We start from the raw sequence: 23,726 nt of genomic DNA on the forward strand, positions 1-23,726 counted from the left end.
AGGCAACGCTTGCATGAAAATGGAGGCCTTAATGTTACTTATCAAACCAAAGCCAAAGATGTCAAATTGTCTTGCCTGTTTTTGGTCTCTGTAAGGTGATGTCGCTGATCTTTGCTGCTGTCTTCTCTCTTTCTGCAGAGTCCTGGAGCAGCATAAGTTATCCAGAGAGCAGTGGGAGGAGAGGATTCAGGTGTGGCACGAGGAGCACCGTTTGATGTTGAAGTGAGTGGAAATGAAGCCAATGCAGAAGTGCCAGAAACTGCACTTGAGGCTGGCTCCAAGAGCGAGTCAATCCCCATAGACCCCATATCAAAATGCCCAACTTTACAGCAGAAATAAACCTGTTTACAACTTGATACGAAAAGTAGTTTTGGTCTTTATAGCTAATTTCTACATTCGTGACAACTGTCGGGAGTAACTTTTTATATAACTAACCTATTTACATTGTATTCAGGCTAAAAGTCATGCACAAATAAGGGCATGCCCACTTTGAGTGACAGGTGGGTGCCGTCCATTGACAAGTCGCTACCAAGGCGACAACGTTGATTAAGTAACGTCACCATAGCATAACTCTGGATTCAGAGGGTATAGGCGTAACCGTAGCTATCGCTGTTTCAGTGTGTTTTCAGTTTATGAAAGTTAATTGCAACATTTTGGTCGCTTTAAAAAGTCTCACTCAGAATTTGGTTGTACTAAATACCTTTTTAGGGTACGCAAATAGATTCGTCCATTAACATCGTAAATGTCACTGCCCTCATATTTCCATGCGTCCTATATGTTGACACAGGTACATACAGCCAATAGCCAGTTTCGTCTGTGTCGCCCGTAAGCTTTCAGAAAACATTCACAAATACAGATGAAGTGAACACAGAGTACTGACAGAGGTCTCCGTCCGTGTCTGTATAGATGTCTAGCATTGAGCATAAATGAGCCCTTAGCAGTTGGATGTTCAATTTTTTTGGTTTTAATGGTTATAAGTATGTATTTTTGTGAGTAAAAATTAGCATTAGCATTGTCAAAGTTAACCATAGACAGTAAATTTACTGTGCTAACCAAGCTAGCAGCTAGCATTAGGATTAGCTCCACCCTCACGTCCAAATAGGATCACTCATGGCTCAAAAATCCAGGATGGTGACAGCCAAAATGCCAAGCTCGAGGCGCAAACCACTTGGTGACACCATTGTTTCTTACCTTCTGTGAATCTTATTCATTGCGTTTATAACAATACATTTAAAAAAATAACTTAATGTCATCCTCTGTCCACTCTTGCAGGGAGGACGCTATGCTGGAGTACCTGAAGATCGCCCAAGACTTGGAAATGTACGGAATCAACTACTTTGATATCAAGAACAAGAAGGGAACTGAGCTGTGGCTGGGAGTGGACGCCCTGGGACTCAACATCTATGAGAAGGATGACAAGTAAGCGCTGCATTTAAGTACTTTGAAAGAGCCCTGCTGTCAGTGTCTTCTCTGTCTGTTTCTGCCTGCTGCTACAGGAGCTGCAGCCCTGTGACACAGAGCTAAACTGGCTGGGCCAGATCCATGTCTGTACTTAATCACTATTCCTGTTTGGCTGCAGACAGTTTGACAGGAATAACAATGAAGGCCAATGGATACAAACTTTGGGAGGAGTATTTCCAAAGACAGATTAAAACTCAGTAGCTTGCTCTTATGGCTCTTTATTATCTTAAACCTGCTTTTACTTTGGAGTAACATTATTTGCAGATTTGAGCTGAAATAATATGTTTTTATCTTGAAGGTTTTTCGACCCAAATCGCATATTATGGTTTAGAGTTTATGCCTTTTTCTGCATATAATTGCGCCTGCGTCATCGTCTCTTGTAAATACATGGGTTAAATGGGACGTCTTTTGTTCACACCTCTGCTTATAGAGGTACAGTTACCACCCTACATACTGCTGAGTAATAAAAACTACCCCCTGGAGCACAAAGTACGTGCTTGTGTTCCATTTATACTTAAGATAGTTTACATAAAAATTCCTGCTGAACATTTGCAGACCTTATTTTTCCACTTTTCCTCTGGGAGTCCAGTTGTATTCCCCTCTGACTTGGCGCTAGCTCTAACCTGAGACTTGTCCAGTTCCATGTGGTTAATCACCACCCATTCCTCCTGTTTACCCACAGACAGTATCACAGGAAAAAAGTAAATATTCCTCCTTTGTATTTGTTTGTTCCAATGATTCTTTGTTTGGCATTGTGCTGCGAGGGAAACCTACTTTTTGTGGAAGGGTGTAGCCAGAATCCAGGCTGGTCTTGGTTGTGATTGTCACTTTGTTTATAGGGCAAGACAGTTTGGGAGGTAATCACCCTCTATTTGGGTGAAATGACTTCTGAGGTCTCCTGTGGCTGCTGCCCTCGTCTGCAGGGTGACTGGAGTGAAGTGTGTTGAAGGAGCACTTCATCCCAGGTGCCTTTCAGTCACTGACCCTGTGCTGGAAAGCCTTCCAGCAGCACTCTGCTCTGACTGAGCTCTGTTGCTCGCTCCCAGATTGCATCTCTTCCCATATTAAACCAGCTGCACTGTGTCAGCTTTCATGCCAGCGTCTATTGAAAGCAGTGTGGTCTGCTTTGTCTGCCTCTGTGGAAGTAAATGAATAACTCGGTGACGGGGTAAAGTTTAGCATGTCAGGCCTCTAATTGAACCTTTACCGGCTAATTCTTTGTCTTATGTCTACTCAGAAAGTCTAAATGATTTAACTACTATAAGTGCTATTGTGTTAGAGTTCATCCAGTCTCTCATTTAGATACTTACTGTACGTTAACTGTGGTGTGAAGCCTTAAACAAGAGCAAGAAACACATTGTTAAAGAACCTGCCGGGTCCTTCTGTCTCTGTATGTGCTCACTGGGATCAGCAAAGAAATGCCTCTCCTCCACGGTGCCCTCTGCTGTAACCATGGCTACGCCGACTGGTTTTTCAAGCTGTGCGGCACTTAAGAATGTGAGGCTAACCTACAACACTGTCTCTCCCATGAGGGCAGCCGGCCCACAATGCAGCAGTGCAGCCAAAGCTTTGCCGAGGCTCAGTCTGGTGCTGGGTTAACTCCTTAGGCTCTTCTGTCCTGCCAAGCAGAGCGCTGCTCATTTTATATGAGAGGTTTAGAGAGGTGCTCTTGATCCAGGGTTTTGTCTTAGCAACCATCCTACTCAAACACACACAAGTAAAACCAGTCAGACGTCAGATTCACTCACTCTAATGTTGGATTTACAGTTAAAAAATGCTGCAAATCACCACAGTTTAGCATCTGAAATGCATGTAAACCAAATGTATTAATGTTCTCTCACTTTTTCTTTTAACTGTCACACTAAATCAGAATTATCTTTGGTATTTCTCTGCTTAAGTTATCAGGTATAAGTATCTCAAACCCCTTCAAAAACTGTTTCTGGACTTCATCCCAGGGCTTCATAAAAAAGTGCTTTCAGCATTATTTTAATGACATGCTACACATTGGTTTTGTTTTTATGACAACAATATCTACATTAACATAGAGTTAACTACACAAGCTTAAAATGCGTGCGGTGATAAAAGCACAACACTCACCAGCAACATTCAGTGTCTGCTGGCCGATCTGCTCCCACAAAGGGCTTTTCTGTCTTTACTGTGACAGTTTTATACAACTTAATAGACAGAAGCCAACGGAGCGGCAGCGACGACTCTGAAAAGTTCAGAGATGTTCAGCTGGAAGCGCTGAGAGCGCACAGAAAAAAGATGCTGGGTTGTTTTGCGGCCACATGCAGTTGCAAACATTGTGTCCACATTGGGAACAATTGATAAAAGACACCGGTGCTCAGATATAAACACGCTAAGTGGACATAGGCCCTAACATATGTTTTGTTGACACACTGGCAGCTTTGGAAGCTGTTTTTTTATCACTAATAAATTGTTCAAATCAATATTTATGGCAAAGCATTCATAGTTTTTAGCATCTCAAATGTGATGATTGGCTGCTTTTATTCATTTTGTGTGAATATATTGTTTTTTCTTGAGTGCTAGTTGGAAAAATCAGGCAATATGAAGACTTCACATTGAGTCTCAGGACATTTTCCACTATTTTCGGCATTTTATTGACCAAACAATTAATGGATTAATTGAGAAAATAATCAATGTTGAAACTTATTGTTAGTTTCAGCCATACAATACTACAAAAACACATACTAGCAATATAAATCTTCTTACTTTTTGTAATTGCAATTTAGTTTTTTGTATTGACTTACTTGTAAGAGACTGCAACAGTACCTGAACCTGAAAAATACCTTTTATTACTCGTGTCTTTTAACATACTGGTTCCACGTGTCATTGTTATCAGCTGCTAATAACCTTTACTTTTCTCATACATTAGTAATATTTGTCACAGAAGGCCAAAGACTTACTAATGAAATCCAGCCACAATTCACCACCCACAATGTCTTTCCTCTTCTAAGCCACTCCAAACCATCAGCAGGATTTTATAAACCGTATCACTACAACATTAATGTCTACAAACATGAATCCTTTGATAAAGCACGGCTCCGTAAACCACAAGACTCTGATAGAAATATTCAATTGGTGAGATAACTTCCACATTGTTTTCTCAATTCCTCAAGCATGTGTCAGTAATTGAGTGAAATTCCAGTTCAGGCAGTACAGTTTCACAGCAGAGTTTCGCTGCGAGGTGGATGGCTGCCTCTCTAGATTACAACACTATCGGCTCATCAATGTTTACAGTGCTACTTTGTATTGTGCTGAATGAGATTGGCATCCGTTCAGTTCGTCTGGCACAAAAGCACGGCGAGCCACTCCCCAGATTCATCCTTCAAACTCAAACGGTGGATACAGAGATCCATGTTCAGCCCGTCAGGTTTACTCTAATGCAACAGTAGTGGCATTTGATTGTGTCTACATGACACTTCAACCATCTGTAACAAATAGGGCTGCGACTAATAATTATTTGGATTATCAATTCATTCTGACAGATATATACCCAGTTTTTAAAATGTTAAACTGAAAAAATATCTTTAGTAATTTCTCAGATCCCACAGTGACATATTTATTTTGATCACTTTTCTAAGTAGCATTGCACTTGATGGAATTTTGTCACTTTTAACTGCAGTTGTGGCATTACACTGATGTGGTGGCACTGCATCATACACCGGCAGTGTTTCCCACAGAATTAGAGTATGTGTGGCGACAGCTGACAACAGCTGAGTGGTAATGAAAGCAACCTTTCAGACCCAACACCATGAAGTGTTAACTTTCACCTTCACTTTGCATTCCTCTACTTTTCTGTCTGTGACCAGAGTGCGCTCTAGTGCTGCCAGAGTTTAGAGCAATCAATAACCAAACCGTATATATATTCCAACAGCACACCAATGAATGGTCCAGCTTCAAAATAGAAAAAAGACAGTGGGAAAGACACTGCCAAAACTGCCAAAGAGAATAAAAAAGTGCCGTCCTTTTTTTTTGCTAGACCCCAGCAAAGTGGTTACGAGCCATATAAACGTGTAAGAAAGCCGATTATGTCACTAGCTGTTACGCATTTGTAGGGCAGCCAGTTAAATGAACTGTCTCTTAAACCAGTGGTTCCCAACTGGTGGGTCATGGGTCCATTCTGAACAGGGCTGCAAGTGACTGGCAAACATGTCAAGTTTGTAAAAAACACACTTTATTTTTAAGTACAATCAATTTTTGGCACAGGACTTTTATTTTGAAGTGCTGTTTCTTGCTGTGGAGTGAGTGACTAATGGGCAGCTACTTGACAGAGACAGCAAACTAGCTTGACAACATGGCCAAACACAAGTATGACGCGATATGTATTAAACTGTGTGGACCTTGAAGTAATGACTGAGGAGAAATCTGGACCCCGTGGCTGGACCAGTTGGGAACCACTGTATTAAACTGCTGGGATCATTGGACACTAGCGATATCTACAGTTGTGAATCGTCAACATTGTGATGAACATTCTCATTATGCCATTTCAGCTAATGTCTTTTTATGGGTTGTGCTAGTTAACAGTTTTATCACATTGTGGCCATTGTACAGCAGATTAGTATCACAGTATAACGTTTGTGTTCATGTGCTCACTTCCTCAGATTGACCCCAAAGATTGGCTTCCCCTGGAGTGAAATCAGAAACATCTCCTTCAACGATAAGAAGTTCATCATCAAGCCCATCGACAAAAAATCTCCGGTGAGTAATACATCAGCACTCGATTTTACACACACTGACATTTCTATTCCTGACATACTTCTCTTACAGTTTTCTCTGTAGTGGAGAGATAAACCATTAGACGTATCCTCAGTCTGATCCAGCATACAGGGCTACTGTCCAGGCAGTGCCATTAGTGACGGACCCCAGACACTCACAAAAGTGTTATATGGCTTATCTGTGTAGCCCAGGCTCCTTCACCTCTCTCACTGAGTGGAGCAGTCTTTATTTATTTATTCATTTATTTATTGCTCAGAGATACTACTCAAGTCTTTTATCAGCAAAGCACAGTAAACAGGCAGTTCAAGAGTTTATTCGGCCCCCTCTTTTTCTTACTCCTCTCATCTCTTTCTTCTTCTCCAAATTTCAGGACTTTGTGTTTTATGCACCGAGACTGCGCATAAACAAACGCATCCTGCAGCTATGCATGGGCAACCACGAGCTGTACATGCGCCGCCGCAAGCCCGACACGATCGAGGTGCAGCAGATGAAGGCCCAGGCCCGAGAGGAGAAGCAGAAGAAACAGGATGAGAGGTACACAGACGTCTGCACACGTTAATGTGATGTGTTGATTTTCTTACAAAATCAGTCTTCCACCCAGACAAAAGTCACACTATCCCAAAATGACATCTGACGATAAAAACCCTTTCTAAAGGTAGGATTTAGGCCACTTGATTTTCTTAGGCCTAAATGAATGTATGTTACACGGGCTGGGCAATAATCCAAGATTGTTGTTTAGTGAATTTTAGCTCATTTTCTTATATTATCATTCTACCAATTCCACTGTCAAGTGCAGAGCTAGCTGTTATTTACCAACTAACAGTCATCAAGATTTTTGTTTTGCACAAGCAGAACTGTGGAAAAGAGTTGTGTGATTTTTGCATTTTGTGATATTGAATAAATTTTTATTAAAAAACTAAAGTAAAAACTATATATGTATTTTAAAACTGAAAACATGACGTGCTTAAAATGCCACAAAATAATGTGTAAAGGTCTAAAACAGTAATATCAGAAAATATCATATCCAAACAGCCCAATTTTTGATGTATTTCTGAATATGAAATAACTGTGTACCTTTTGCAAAATGTGTATTATTTGAACTAACAACAGTAAAGGCTGCAGCTAACCATTTATCATAGATTCATTTACCTTTTTTTAAATTTATTTTTGATTATCGGTAGTCTTTTTTATTATTTGGTCTATAAAAAGGTCATAATATAGTGAAAAGCTGCCTGTCAAATTTTCCCAGAGCCTGAGGTGACATCTTCGAATGTTTAATTTGTCCAACCAACAATGTAAAACCCAAAGAAAGTAAGAAGCAAGTGAGAAGCTGGAACCTTTAAAAGTTTGGAATTTTTGCATAAGAAATGGCGTATTGATAATTTATCGACTATAAATTGGTTGACTAGCTAATCATTGGAGGTCTACAAGAGCTAGAGCTGACAAATTTGCAATCCTCACCTTTTTTTAAAGAAATACATAGTTTGGATAATGAATGTATTTTATCGGCTTCCTAAGGTGAGTAAGAAATTTAAAGGAAAAATCTTTCTTTAAATTTCTTCTCTCACAATGATAATGACCATTTGTATATCAGTTACTCAGCCCATGTTAAGGTGAATTCAGGAAATTCAGTTTTCTTACATACCTACACGTTGAATGACGAATCCAAAAACAGAAAAACTTCATGATGAATTGAAGTAAAAGGGGTCTGTGTTTAACAACAGCAAACCTATATTGAAACATCCATTTTGAATAATAAGGTTTTAGCAAATGTTTTGGAAAGTACTGAGCATACGACTGGATAAATGAGGTTTGGATTATACTGAACGAGTGATGTGAGTTTTTAAACAGACGTTTTGGTATAGTTAGCTGTTGTTAAAAGTGGACCCCTGTGAGTTCAACTAATCAAGAATCTTCTTTGTTATTGGATTCTTCTCTCACTGTGGAGGCATGCAATAAAAGCAAAGATTTCTTTACAAATTCACCTCAACACGAGGTGAGTAATTGGCGAAGGAATAGTCATCTAGTGGGTGAAATATTCCTCAAATATAGGCTGCACCACCTCTTACTCATACAGCACACTAAAGGCCTTTGCACACTGAGTCAGTTTTTTCGTCCGAAAGTGTCTCATGTCTAAAAATAAATATGACCTCACGTTGTGTCAATCATGTTCGCACACTGAGTCCGAAACTTTCGTCTGTCATTAAAATTTTTGGAACAGGTTCGATTGTCTGCCTTTATCGCATCCGTTTGACCAAGAATCCGTGACAGAATGTAGCAGTGGGACACAGCTGCGACAAGACAGGAGAACAGTGCACACACAATCTTTTCATAACTCAGATAGCTCCCTTTCAGCAGGTCAGTAATATTCAGGTGGATGATGATGAAGCGGAGGAGGATATGGACCGCACACAGAATGTGGAGTATAGCTCCACCCTTTCATGCAGCTGTGGTGCCAAATACAAGACAGGGAGGGAGTGATGACAGCTAGACTGGTAACTCCAGTGGAGAGAGGCAAATGAGGAAATGTGTCTTTTCATTTTGTCACGTACTGAGAATTTTCACACTGAATACAACAGTAACACTCATCGGAATCAGTGTGCAAGGTCTCCGAGTCTAACGATTTTTTTCGGGTAATGGGCATCTGTAAAAACTGACTCAGTGTGTAAAGGTCTTAACACTATAAGATTACTATGGTTTTGTGGATTTGTGATACTGTCAACAGCGTGAAGTCGATTAAGACCAGCAGAGCCTTTTTTCGTAGTTTGACCTCGTTCTCTGCTGTCTGAACCAGCTTCACTAAAAGGCAGATACCATTCATGCAGTTCAGCATGTAAAGTGAAACCTCACTTCATTGGGCAGTGACACAGCATTCCTCATCAAGTGTGGCAAATGTGCTTCCTGGGTTGGCTGAACTGAAAGTGAATGGACGCTGACCCCGGTCTCAGCTACAGCTGTTGGCCCACTGTCTGTCCAGTACAGCTGTTCAAACACTGTGATGTAACGCTGAGCAGTCAACACAGTGAATACCAGTGGGTGAACCATTAGATCACCAGCAGACAGAGTTAGGGTTCACAGACACAGTAGCTCACAGCGGTGTGTGACCGACAGAGGCTCTGGGCTGGTGTCCAATACAGTTACTAGATAGTTTGATGAACTCCTTAAGATGGCTCATTTAAACATAATTAAGTCCTGAGGGAGATATCAGGTTGTAATTAATAATAAAGCTGGAGTACAAATAGAGCAGGAACCTCCAAGAGAAAGATTCTGCCCCCTGACAAAAGTTTTCCTTTCATGGTTTACATTGAAATTTTAACATTTTACACAGATTTTGGATGATAACCATATAACTACAAAGACGACTTCTGTAGACAGACACTGAATGCAGGTCGAAGTTGGTGTGCAATACTATCTCCATAGCGATGATAGCAACACTACCAATCATATTGCACAACAAAATATGATGTTGTCTGCAACCTAACAAAATTCTCCAGGTGCATGACATGAAAGGAAAGTGTCAAGCGACACTTTTTTCTGTCGAGCGACACTCATCAGAAGTGTCAAGCGCCCGACCCTTACCAAAGCTTAGACAAATTTTACACCAGAATGTGGGCGAGACTGAAACGACTAGTTCATAAATTGATTAGTCCGACAAAAGAAAATTAATCTGCAACAATTTTAATAACTAATTAATTGTTTAAAGTAGTTTTATTTACGCAAAATGCCAAACATTTACTGGTTGTAGCTCCTAAAATGTGAATATATCATGTTTTTTTTTATATTTTCTTACAAAATAAGCTATTTGAATATTTGAATTGGTGTTCTGGGAAGTTGTGATGTGTATTTTTGACTATATAATAACCCTTTATAGACCAAATGATTATTCGTAATAACAAAAAAAGTGAGCTGCAGCCCTGAAAGGTAGAAATCTTGTAAAAGTCCTTGTTACTGATGATGCTCTAGTAACTGTTTTCACGCCTTTCCTTTCACAGCATCTTGCCATTTCAAGACATCACCTGCAAATATTCTTTGTAAATTAGTTTTAATATACAGTGTGTGACCATGACAGCTGCACGAGATGTTTACATTTTTTGAACACTGGTAAAAGAACAGCTCGTGCAATCATGTGCCGAATCTGGGCTCGTGTGTGTGCGCAAATGTTTGTGCGTGTGTGATCTCACCCACTGTCGTTTGTCAGCCGTTATTTACGCATCAACCATGTCGGCTCACGACGGCTGTGTGTTATCTGCAGGGACAAGCTGGAGAGGGAGAAGAAGAAGAGGGAGGACATCGAGAGAGAGAAGGAGCAGATGGAGCGGGAGAAGCAGGATCTGATGATGAGGCTCTACCAGTTTGAGCAGCAGACCAAGAAGGCAGAGAAAGGTGAAAAAAAAATGTGTGTGTGTGAGTGCGTGTGTGGAGGTAGTTAGATTGTGTGCACATGCAGGTAGGTGAGCATAAGGCCAACAGGTTATGAAAGCAGGATACTTGTTTGTAAACATGGATTACGAGCGCTAAACCGAAACAGTGACGCATCTGTTCTTTACTTTAGCGGTGATGTCATCTGTACATACAGAAGGAGCCATTATGGTTTTCTTAATCTTGTGTTTGGATCGTGTTTTGTTCAGTGTCCAAACCAGGAAAACAAAAGGTTCTTGTGAGGTTTGACTCTTTTACCTGTTTCTGCTCGTCTACAGGCAGTAAAGCAGCAGCGTGTCTTTAAACGCTCGACCTGAGGAGGCACCTGTTGTTAATAAAATTACACACAGTGAGCTGAGATCATTAAGTGAGTGCGGGGCTTCCTCTTTAGTAATGATTAACGAGTTCCCTGCTCGTAAATTAGCTCCAAATGATTTGCAGTATTTGTTTTTAAACGCTTTAAATTCCAGCTGATTGTGTCCTGCTATCAGGGGGTCAAAGGGTACAGATGACGCCAGCCTGAGACCCAGCGGTGGGCCTTGCAAAAGTCTATGGTTGGAAATGCATCTGTTTCTGCTCATTTTGCCCACATTAAAGAAGTAAATTTATCTGTTAGTGCCGTCGTTTTGTTTGTTTCGTATCCTCGCCACAACCGTGCACCTCTATGTCCAACACTTTACTTACTTACAGGAAAAGCAAAGTTTTCCCCTCAAATTCAGCGTAACACTGGGCGAGTAATTATTAACCACATAATCATTTAGTGTGTGATGTATTCTTTTAAAATGGAGATTACAGAGCTTCATGGTTCTGGTTTAAAAGGTCAGGAATTGTAGTGGTAGTATCTCGATTATATTTACGTGCCAGTAGCTGTGAGCATTAAAGGGCCAGTGTGTAATATTTGGCATGGTTTATTGTCAATCTGAATCTGAATCTGAATATTCTACCCATTAATATGTTTATACAAGTGTATAATCGCTATAAAATAAAATTTGTTTGGTTTTCGTAGACTTATAATTATGCTTCTATATATATATACAGTACAGGCCAAAAGTTTGGACACACCTTCTCATTCAATGCGTTTTCTTTATTTTCATGACTATTTACATTGTAGATTCTCACTGAAGGCATCAAAACTATGAATGAACACATGTGGAGTTATGTACTTAACAAAAAAAGGTGAAATAACTGAAAACATGTTTTATATTCTAGTTTCTTCAAAATAGCCACCCTTTGCTCTGGTTACTGCTTTGCACACTCTTGGCATTCTCTCCATGAGCTTCAAGAGGTAGTCACCTGAAATGGTTTCCACTTCACAGGTGTGCCTTATCAGGGTTAATTAGTGGAATTTCTTGCTTTATCAATGGGGTTGGGACCATCAGTTGTGTTGTGCAGAAGTCAGGTTAATACACAGCCGACAGCCCTATTGGACAACTGTTAAAATTCATATTATGGCAAGAACCAATCCGCTAACTAAAGAAAAACGAGTGGCCATCATTACTTTAAGAAATGAAGGTCAGTCAGTCCGGAAAATTGCAAAAACTTTAAATGTGTCCCCAAGTGGAGTCGCAAAAACCATCAAGCGCTACAACGAAACTGGCACACATGAGGACCGACCCAGGAAAGGAAGACCAAGAGTCACCTCTGCTTCTGAGGATAAGTTCATCCGAGTCACCAGCCTCAGAAATGGCAAGTTAACAGCAGCTCAGATCAGAGACCAGATGAATGCCACACAGAGTTCTAGCAGCAGACCCATCTCTAGAACAACTGTTAAGAGGAGACTGCGCCAATCAGGCCTTCATGGTCAAATAGCTGCTAGGAAACCACTGCTAAGGAGAGGCAACAAGCAGAAGAGATTTGTTTGGGCCAAGAAACACAAGGAATGGACATTAGATCAGTGGAAATCTGTGCTTTGGTCTGATGAGTCCAAATTTGAGATCTTTGGTTCCAACCGCCGTGTCTTTGTGAGACGCAGAAAAGGTGAACGGATGGATTCCACATGCCTGGTTCCCACTGTGAAGCATGGAGGAGGAGGTGTGATGGTGTGGGGGTGTTTTGCTGGTGACACTGTTGGGGATTTATTCAAAATTGAAGGCACACTGAACCAGCATGGCTACCACAGCATCCTGCATCCTGTACTGTATATATATATATTAAGGGCCTTGCTTTAGAGAGGTCGCCATCTTGCGCCACCATGTATGTACGGCAGACCGAGCGGACAATCCAGCCAGCCAGAGAACGCGTTTCGCGTGTATAAATGAACCAACGAAGACAGCGGAAGGAAGGAAGAAGGAGGAGGAAACAGCAGAGCGCGTTAGTAGTTCATCGATAGAGAGTAGTGAAAACTTTTTTTAGTTATAAAGTTTGCGAATGGACCACACTTACCACGCAACAGGAGAGAATGAACCCGAACCGTCATCTGCGAGGAAAAGAAGACGCAACTTCACTCCTTGTGATGCACTCTCTGCGGCGCTTTTCCTCTTGATGATATATCTCCCCAACAATGGTAACACCGAATCCCATTCTGTGCATTCAGCCTCTCTTCTCGCCCGCTCAGCATCAGACACATGGAGTTCCTCATCTGTGTGCTCCGGCTCAAACAGGTATGGCTCTGGGTCTGTGTCCGCTATAAGAAACTCTTCAAAATCGCGTTCAAAGTCGTCCATTGCAGCTACTATAGTCCGGAGATATTGCTAGGCTAAATAAACAGCTGAGCTCTGTTTACCGGCTACGCTGTCAGTCAGTGTGCGGGCTGGACATTGGCGGAGCAGAGGTGGGAGGGGGGGTCCCCAGTCGCTATGGTAAACAAGTATGTGTGTATGAAGTGTGTGTGTTACGTCAGAAGAGTCAGAGTTTGGGACGGAGTCTTTTACCCCCTGGAGTGTTACTGGAGTTTCTGGAGTGCTCAAATAAACGGGCCTTTTTCCCGAACGCTCCTCTGGTCTCCTGCTCGTGAGGGATTCATTACAATATCGTAACATGGTTTAGATTTCTAAATAAATATTCACCTCGTCACTAGATAGACCTACTCCTGAAAAACGCGAGTGAGCCCTGCAATCTAGAATTTGACTACTGATGTCACTGTTTTCAACCCATTTTACACACTGGCCCTTTAAAAATAAAATAAAAAAGTAGTTTTTCTGTGTGTTTTATTTCTCTCATGTAATTTTTTGCAGACCTACAAGACCAGCTCCAGAGAGCCATGATGCTGGAGCAGGAGCGGAGGAGAGCTGAAGAGGAGGCAGCTCGTCTGGAGGCCGAGCGTCAGGCTGCCCTGCTGGCTAAAGAGGAGCTGGCCCGCGAAGCTGAGGACCAGAAGAAGAGTCAGGAGCAGCTGGTCAGTATTTTAATGACACTGCTTAATTGTTTAGGGACCAGTGTTCTAACACTGTTTGACTTTAAAGTGAATCACCATGACGCCATGTCACTTCTGGGTATACAACAGGCTGTTTTTTTTAATGCAGCGTTTGCTCAGGGTCGTTCATTTAATGTGCGTGACGCAGGGTTTTTCTAGCAAACACTGATTCAGTTTATACTTTAGCCTGTAGCACAAATGATATCGAAAAAGGCTTTCTCCTGAAGCAAAGAAAAGCCTCGCATGTCCATCAACAAAATGTGAAAACTTGGCACTTTGTTTGCAAGATAAGATCAATTAAAACCTTTTCTCACTGCACTCAGCCGGTACTTTGTCCAGGTCTGTGCCAGGCACATTGCAGGGCGGTGTATTCAGCAGTGCCTGGCTACTGCAGCTCCAGACAAAACCACTTTGTAGCGTCCAGTTGCACCACACCCCGTTACTTCAGACTAACCACCCCCTCACCCCGAGTCGCTCGTCTGTGGACCACCCACAGGACTGTGTGCTGCTCCCTCTTTCCCTTTAACAGCCTGGACAGTAAAGCTGCGGTCCCTTCTCCGCATTCACAGTTTTATCGTGCAGACACCTGCTGCGACACCCTTTATACTTAAACCCTGTTAAGACGCTTGTGCAATGGATTAAGTCTCCGTGCAGCTTCCACTGACTGTGACTGAAGACGACATGTGGAAGTCGTGTTATCAGCATGTTTGAGAGCACGAAACTTATTAATAATAGTTCACTGTATCCCTGTGTTTTCACCGAGGGACCAGTTTTCCGGCTGAACACCTCTCACATAATTTTACAGCCAAGCGGTCCGCTGCAGGCCGGAGTCTGTTTAGTGTCTTTACAGCTAAAGCAGGTGTACCATTTAATACCAAGCCTTTGGTTAGTTCAGTCTGGTGAAAGACAAGCTGTTCACATTGTTGTGGTGGTGAGAAGGAATGTACCACAACAGCCCCAGAGTTTGGCTACATTTCATCTGGAGGCTCCTCTCAAAGCATCAGCTTCTCCTGTTATTTCCTTCTATAGAAGATTTCATTTTCTGACCGTACTGAGAGCTGCTAATAAAGCTATGATTGAACCATTAAATATACAGTTATTTAAACCTTTAAGAGAAAGTGCCACGCCTTAAAAAAGGTTTTCAATCAGGCCTCTGCAAACTGTTGTTCACAGTGATTTTTAGCTCAGCCAAGAAATGTTGTTTTACCCTTTTATATGTAGATGTTAAAATCTAATCACTGTAAGGCCTCAAACACACCAAACCAACATCAAAGAACTAGTGGCGATGAAGGCTGACAGCTGCGTCACCTCCTACAGCCAATTGGAATGTACATTCTGAAGAAAATACGGCAAGCGACTATAGTCTGTATTTGTCATTCAAAAAGAGAAACTGGAAGACTGACAAGGCAAATTGAAGCCGGTTAGCACATTAGAAACGCACATGATATTGAAAGAACAAAGGAAATTTACCATGAGCTAGAAAACAAAACACAAACAATTATGAACTGTTTCTGCTAATGAGCTGAATTGCTAAACAATTAATCTTACCCAACATTAAAATTTGGTCTCGATCTCACATCCTCTTGACTTCAGCTGTTTGTTTGCTTTATTCCTTTCCATTTCTTCTCATGCATTTGCTGTTTATGAGAGTGATTTCATTCACCAATGGGCTCCGCCTTCTCGGACACTGACTCAACATGCTGAATCTGGCACAAAAAAGTCAACAAGGGCTGACAAGTGCCAACAGTGTTGGACACGCCGCAAAGACCAGGGCGGCAGACACTCACCGACAGCCCCACATTGACCAACAGATGACCGTCAGCTTTGTGTGTCAGAGTCAGAAATGTCTTTTAAAATGACGGAAATGTTATTTAATGTTTCCTCCAATCAAGACTTTTAACAGTGATTCATGAGTACAGCCACATTACAGCGGCATGTTTTACTTGATGCCAGAAAGTGGTCACAATTAGATGATTTGTGCATTTTCAGTTTGCACAGAAAAAAGTGGAAACGCCAGTTTGCTGACAAAAAGTCCAAATATTATGTAAAAAAGTTTTTCATTTTTATGCTTGGCTGTCGTAAAGAAGTTAGTGCTTTGATTAAGGCCAAAGGTTATAAAGTGTAATAGAATCAGACTTGATCACTAGAAAAATTACATGAAATAATAAACACAAAATTATTTATGTAATAAATAGGGACGCACAATATTGGATTTTTTTTTTTGCCAATATCTGATGTCCTGCTACATAACTGATTTAACTGGTAACCGATAACGATATCGATATATACACTTTTTCCCCACCTAATGTGAGTGATTGTCAAGCAATCAAGTCTCAGCATCATGTTGTATATGTATACTCTTATCATGACGGCTCACCAGCATGGAGACATGAAATAAAATGCTTTTTGATGTATGTAATATTCATTCATTATGCAATGTAAGAAAAAGCATGTTGGTCAATACCAATTGTTCATTTTAAAGTGACTAATACGGATGATGTGCCAATATTATCCTGCATCCCTAGTTGTGTATTTTATTCCATTCTTTAACACCAGTACATCATCACCACAACATATTATCATGAATGTTTTGTTTTACCATCTTGCCATTCCGTCCGACTGTTCGTTTTTCCTGTTCCACCCAAGGGTGTTGTCTGTCTGCCTGACTCTATGTGAACGCTGCATTAATCTGTAAGAACCCTGTTGGTACTGACCTGCTTATTCTATCTGTGATTTAAGACAACAATATGAAAGGTACAAAAATGACACTGTATGTGCTTTTGTTTCATCTGGCTGTTTGTTTTACGTCTTTATCCACCTGCATGTGTTAAATCTTAAACAAGTGCTTCTCCTGTTGTTTTGTATCAGGCTGCAGAGCTGGCAGAGCACACAGCCAAGATCGCCGTGCTGGAGGAGGCCAAGAAACGCAAGGAGGAGGAGGCCGACACATGGCAGCTCAGGGTGAGAGACTTTAGGAAGTATGTCACTGCTGGAGAGATGCTCTATTCATAAAACGAGGCAGTAGAAAGACACAAATACTTTTGAAACTGGTGCTACATGACCAGAGAGAAGAGAGAAAAGGGCTTTGGCATTTGTATTTGCTCAAGAAGGATAAAACCTACAACCTCCGGAATGCTGAACATTTTTACAGTACAGATAACAGTATGGTGCCCACTTCCTGTTCACAAACTCTCGTTGTTACAGCTAAACACGGTATTAATCTGTTTTAAGAACATTTGAGGCAAGATATAGACAATAGAGAAACAGAAGTTTTTAGGTTAAACCTGATTAGCACTGCCTAGTTTGAACATTTTATCGAAGTTTGGCCTGAACTTGAGAGGGAGAGGGGGAGACAGAAGTACATTAAACGGGACAGGGAGGGATATAATATTTGTGTTTGTGTATACACTTTAAATATTTTGGTAAATTTAAAACAGATCAGATTTTCTACCACAGTTATGACACGAAGAAGAGTAAACTGACTGTCTGTCTGTGTTACTGACTCTTCCCTCCAGGCCAGGGAGGCCCAGGACGATCTGATTAAGACCAGGGAGGAGCTGCATACGGTGATGACGGTGCCCCCGCCACCTCCCCCTCCCCCCATGTTCGACCACTTGGACGACAACAGCGACAGTGAGGAGAACGCCAGCACGCACAGCGCCGACCTGCAGAACGAGGGCATCAACGACCACCGCAACGAGGAGGATCGCTTGACAGAGGCCGAGAAGAACGAACGTGTCCAGAAGCAGCTGAAGGTGAGGACAGTGCGATCTTAGATTAACAACTCACACAGTCAGTCATCCTCAAGATGCATCTTTTACTATGTGGTCTGTTTCACACTTAACTGAGCGTTACTGTGTGTATTTGTGTATCTTCTCTGGTGTCACAAAGAAATAACTGATGATGGGGATCATTAGTCATGACTGGAGTCGGACCTATTGTATATTAACACTGACAAACAGAGACAGTTAAAGAAACAGGGATTTTACAGCCCAGTATTACTGGAGGAAAGTTACTGCAGCTGCTTTTCAAGGTTCACACGATCATGAAAAACCTGGAACCTGGAACCGAGGAAAAGTTTCCACTTAATGTAACATAACAGAGTATTTAATTTCTGTGAGTTAGCTGTTGACACAACATAGCTCTGATATGCGTCAACTTAGGCCTGCATGATGTATCCTTTCAGCATTGATATTGCGATGTACAAAATCGCGCACGGTTCTCATTTTCCATGACCTATACCGGCCAAGCCTTTCACTTTTATGCCCAGTTCACACCAAAGATTCACGATGAGATGAGTCGAAACATGCAACTACTTGCAACATGCAATGTTCTATAAACTTGCCAGTTCACACCAATGCAACAAGGTGAGATGGTGTATCATCTCTATGCAACAACTCTGTGGACTTTTGTTCTGATTTGCAGCTTTTCAGGTTTATTTTGTGGCTGAATATAATTTGTAGCTTCTTGAAATATGAATGAGGATAGTGATAGTGAGATACTGGCTACAGGTGCATTTGTAGTAGTGATGAAATGGTGAAAAACAGAAACAAAACAAGCATCAGATGGACTGTATTCATCTTAGATATACCACAATAATATAAGTAAGCAGCGCCAATTAATCAGTCAGTGAGAATGTGTGTGGGCGGGGCATAAGCATGTACAGTGAGCAGCAGCAGTGACCCACCGGGCAATGGCACACGCAAGGACAGAAACAGAGGGCTCAATGTTGGCAGAGCACCTGCTGCGACAAGCGAACGACACCATCTGCGTTCATTGAAACTTGACCAGCAGACTTCACTACAAGCTGATTGGCTGTAGAAACAGGTTACAGGCTTTATACTCGAAAACCAGCCGCCAGCAATTTAACCAGCCAAGTTACAGGTGACAGGTTTCACTAATACTGCAGGAAAATACTGCACATGAACCCACACTGACTGCTGGATCCATCCTCTCTCCCCCTGCCTGCTTCAGACTTCCCTTTATCCAGAGCAAGTACTCAACCTCGCATCGATATTATAACCTTCTGTATCAAAGCAAACAGACACAACCGAAGCATCTCAGCTGAAAAAAGGAGTGCCTGCCATTTTCAGCTAGGCAAAAAACAACAACAAAAAACCCCGCTTTGATGGACACAACGCCTTACGGTCACAAAATCCTGCAGTCAGTCTGCTTCGCTTTTACACCACAAATTCCTTAGACCCTCCTGTCCAGGCGGTTAACAGCTTTCACACCAGAGTTTGTTTAAACCAAACTGAACAGGTTAGGTGAGAATGCACCCTTAATTTCTCCCTGGTGTTACCACTGCACACCCAGTTTGAAATTACTCATCATTAGGTCATCTCACCATTATCCACACTGGGAACACGTTCTGTTGTCGTGCAAAACTTATATCTTGCAGGGTGGCACAGTGCTGCAGAGTTTGCATGTTCTCCCTGTGTCAGCGAGGGTTTTCCCCAGGTACTCCAGCTTCCTCCCACAGTCCAAAGACATGCAGGTTAATTGGTGACTCTAAATTGGCCGTAGGTGTGAATGTCAGTGTGAATGGTTGTCTGTCTCTATGTGTCAGCCCTGTGATAGTCTGGCGACCTGTCCAGGGTGTACCCTCCCTCTCACCCAATGTCAGCTGGGATAGGCTCCAGCCCCACGACCCCTAACAGGAAAAGCGGTTACGGAAAATGAATTGATGAATTAATAAAAATAAGGTGGTGCTGCTATGGCATCATTTTATTCTATAGTTGTATGAGTTACTGGGTTTGTTTCAAGGTTCCATCTCATGACTCCTCTCCGTCTCTTCCCCCCACAGGCCCTGACCTCAGAGCTGGCTCAGGCACGTGACGAATCCAGGAACACCTATAACGACATTCTTCACAGCGAGAATGTCAAGGCCGGCCGAGACAAATACAAGACCCTGCGACAGATCAGGCAGGGCAACACCAAGCAGAGGATCGACGAGTTCGAGGCCTTATAAAGAAGCCTTCGACCACTCACCCTTTCTGAATGGGCACTACATCTCGGCTGACACACATGGACACACACAAACATGCACAAAGTCATGTATGACACACAACAGTTGCAGACGAAACTGGAGCAGTATAAGCATCACGTACAGAGAGACACGCTCCTGTCGAGAGCGTGCAGGGCTTTGCAAATCCTTGGAAGAAAACTTAGTGCCAAAATCTTTTCTCTTCTTAGTGTTTCAGATCTTATTTGTGTATTTGATTGTGTACTTTGATTGAACCCAGACCAAATCATTACTGTTTATATCCAGAGGTGTGATGAAGTAGTGGGACTAGCCAATTTTATCATAATTTCACGATGTGCACATGTAATATGTAATCAAAGCCTCGCTTCTTTTTGATGTCTGTCGTTTGTCACGTAGGAAGAAAAGGACAGGTTGTCGTTCATAGCGGCCACTCAGAAAGGGGGGAAACAGTATAAGCAGGAAAATGTACGTTTTGTTTTTGTTTTCCATTATATTTGAACACTTCTTTGTATGTTTAATATCTCTCATACAGTAGTTTAAGATCACGCCTAGTGTGATATTGATACTGTATATGGGACATTCAAAAGGGTATTTCATCTTGGTTTGTATATTTTTGCTATCTACTAATGATAATGAGAACATTTAATGTGTTTCAAAGGTTTTATATATTCACCAAAATATTAGCAGTCTCATGTTCCATACATTTTACCTTTAGATCACTAAATTAAAGAGATTTAACTGTAAATTATTATTATTTTTTATTGTAGGAAATATCCAGCTGCATGCCATGAAATCAGTTAATGAGATTGCTGTCTATCTAGGTACTTTTTTTGCCGTGCAGTTCACAGCATGCAGAGGAGAGTCTGTATCCTCAGAGCTCTGTGTCGACTGGGACTCTTTAGGTTTTTTAATATATTTTATGTCTCTGTTCTGTGTCATGTCGCTGTTGAGTGAGAGATGAGCGTGTGTTGAGTGCTTTTACCCTCCTAAGTGGCCTTTCTCTCTGGCTGTCCCTCTGCAGGGATCAGTCTCAGACAGTTGGTCTTCACTTCGTAGCCAAGGTGCTTAGCCACAAAAAAAAGCTTTTAGCTGTTTTAGTTTTAAACCTAATGAGGGTTGAGGTGCACGTTTTCATTTTGCAGTTTGGTCGCAATGGACAGACCCAGACAGCACAACGCCTCACTCTCCTCTCTCTGGACACGGACTAGAGTAGCATCTACTGACACTGTAATGGAAACACTCAGCTCTGCTGGCCTTTGTATATGAACAGGATTTTATAATGAGGTGTTCAACATATTGGCAATAAAGAAAAATCTATGATTACACATCAGCGTGTTTTTACTTTGTTCACTGTATGAATGAAAGTCTATGCACATGATTTCACACTATATAATGATTTTTATTTGAATCTTTTTTATGATGCTGTGTTAAAAATTTATGGAATACTGTACTGACATTGCCAAGCAGTTACATTTTCTGGTGATGTACACTACTATGACTTTTTTTGTGACTTTTAAATTAAATGATTACTGCGTTACTACTCTTTTTTTTTTTTTTTTTTTTACACTGAACAAAAATATAAACGCAACACTTTTGTTTTTGCTCCCATTTTTCATGAGCTGGACTGCTTCAGGAGGAGAGAGACTGAGGAAAGGGTTAGTTCCGCTTATATAGTAGGCGAGAAGGCTGTGATTGGTGTGTGTTCCCGCTCCTGAAACTGCGCTTTAACAAGCTTCGATTAATGAAAAAATAACAACATAACAACATACTATACTTTGACGTTTTTGATGAAAAAATGACGACATACTATACTATGACTTTTTGATGAAAAAACCATGACATACTATACTATGACGTTTTTGATGAAAAATCCATGACATACTATACTTTGACGTTTTTGATGAAAAAATGACGACATACTATGCTATGACTTTTTTTAATGAAAAATGACGACATACTATACTATGACTTTTTTAATGAAAAAATGACAACATACTATACTATGATACTATGACGTTTTTGATGAAAAAACCATGACATACTATACTTTGACGTTTTTGATGAAAAAATGACAACATATTATACTATGACGTTTTTGATGAAAAAACCATGACATACTATACTATGACTTTTTTCATAAAAAAATTAACATACTATACTATGATGTTTTTGATGAAAAAATGACGACATACTATACTATGACGTTTTTGATGAAAAAAACATGACATACTATACTATGACGTTTTTGATGAAAAAACAATGACATACCATACTGACTGTTTTTAATGAAAAAATGACGACATACAATACTATGATATTTTTTAATGAATAAATGACGACATACTATACTATGACGTTTTTGATGAAAAAACGATGACATACCATACTGTGACTGTTTTTAATGAAAAATTGAAGACATACCATAGTATGACGTTGTTGATGAAAAAATGATGACATACTGTGACTGATTTAAATGAAAACTTGAAGACATACTATAGCATGACGTTTTTAATGAAAAAATGACAACATACTATACTATGATGTTCTCGATGAAAATGACAACATACTATACTATGACGTTTTTGATGAAAAATGACAAAATACAATACTATGATATTTTTAATGAATAAATGACGACATACTATACAATGCCGTTTTTGATGAAAAAATGATGACATACCATACTGTGACTGTTTTTAGTGAAAAATTGCAGACATACTATAGTATGACGTTTTTGATGAAAAATTCATGACATATTTTATAAAAAAAATTGACAACATACTATACGATGAAGTTTTTGATGTAAAAATGACGACATACTATAGTATGACATTTTTGATGAAAATATGAGGACATTCTATACTAAGACATTTTGTAGGAAAAATTGATTATATACCATATTATCACTTTTTTAATGAAAAATTGAAGACGTACTATACTATGAAGTTTTTGATGGTAAAATAACGACATACAGTGCTTTGACATTTTTGATGAAAAAATGACAACATACTATTCTATGAAGTTTCTGATGAAAAAATGGCAACATATTATACTTTGAATTTTTTGACGATAAAATTACGACATGCTATATTTTGACTTTTTTGATGGAAAATTGATGACATACTATACTATGACGTTTTTGGTGAAAAAATGATGACATAGTATACTTTCATATTTTTGATGTAAAGATGACAGCAAGCTAAATTATGACGTTTTCTTTATCAAAAAATTGACGATATACTATACTATGATGTTTTTGATGAAAAAATGATGACATACTATACTATGACATTTGATGAAAATATGAGGAAATTCTATATTATAACTTTTGATGTAAAAATGACAACAAACTAAACTATGACGTGCTTTTTGTCAAAAAATTTAGGACATACTATACTATGACTTTTTTGTGACATTCTTTGATGACATACAGGTATTTTAACTTTCTTTTTAAGTGCTGTACTTTTTTTTTCCCAATGACATACCATTCCAGGATTTCTTTAGGTTTTGATGACTGAGTAGCAACTTAGGGAACCAGCAGTGGAAAAGTGCACATATGAAACCAAATAACTTTTCATTACACTTCCACATTGTCCATGGAGTTGTCAACAGAAATCACTACCTTCCCTAGCACTCATAAAAGAACTTCATCCCTGCAACCTTCACAAGGTGCCAGTAGTTGCCCTGCAACCAGTAGCTTTCTACGAACTGGCATCGCTAACCTGGCAGACACTTGTTAGTGGAGTGCAGTTTGATGCATTTCATGTT

The 23,726-nt window shown here is 40.5% G+C and overlaps 1 protein-coding gene across 1 annotated transcript in view; it reads left to right on the top strand.

The window, feature by feature from the left end:
- Positions 1-21,283, top strand: part of ezrb (ezrin b) — a 43,956-nt gene extending 22,673 nt beyond the window's left edge. Inside the window, exons 6-14 of the mRNA XM_033649130.2 lie at positions 139-222; positions 1,273-1,419; positions 6,087-6,183; positions 6,572-6,735; positions 10,454-10,584; positions 13,794-13,954; positions 16,841-16,933; positions 17,488-17,727; positions 19,779-21,283. Coding sequence (XP_033505021.1) covers positions 139-222; positions 1,273-1,419; positions 6,087-6,183; positions 6,572-6,735; positions 10,454-10,584; positions 13,794-13,954; positions 16,841-16,933; positions 17,488-17,727; positions 19,779-19,943 — 1,282 coding nt within the window. The 3' untranslated portion in view covers positions 19,944-21,283. The remainder of the gene's footprint in view (positions 1-138; positions 223-1,272; positions 1,420-6,086; positions 6,184-6,571; positions 6,736-10,453; positions 10,585-13,793; positions 13,955-16,840; positions 16,934-17,487; positions 17,728-19,778) is intronic.
- Positions 21,284-23,726: the final 2,443 nt, after the last annotated feature.

This window comes from Epinephelus lanceolatus, chromosome 13 (assembly GCF_041903045.1).
Source record: "Epinephelus lanceolatus isolate andai-2023 chromosome 13, ASM4190304v1, whole genome shotgun sequence".
NCBI lineage: Eukaryota > Metazoa > Chordata > Actinopteri > Perciformes > Serranidae > Epinephelus > Epinephelus lanceolatus.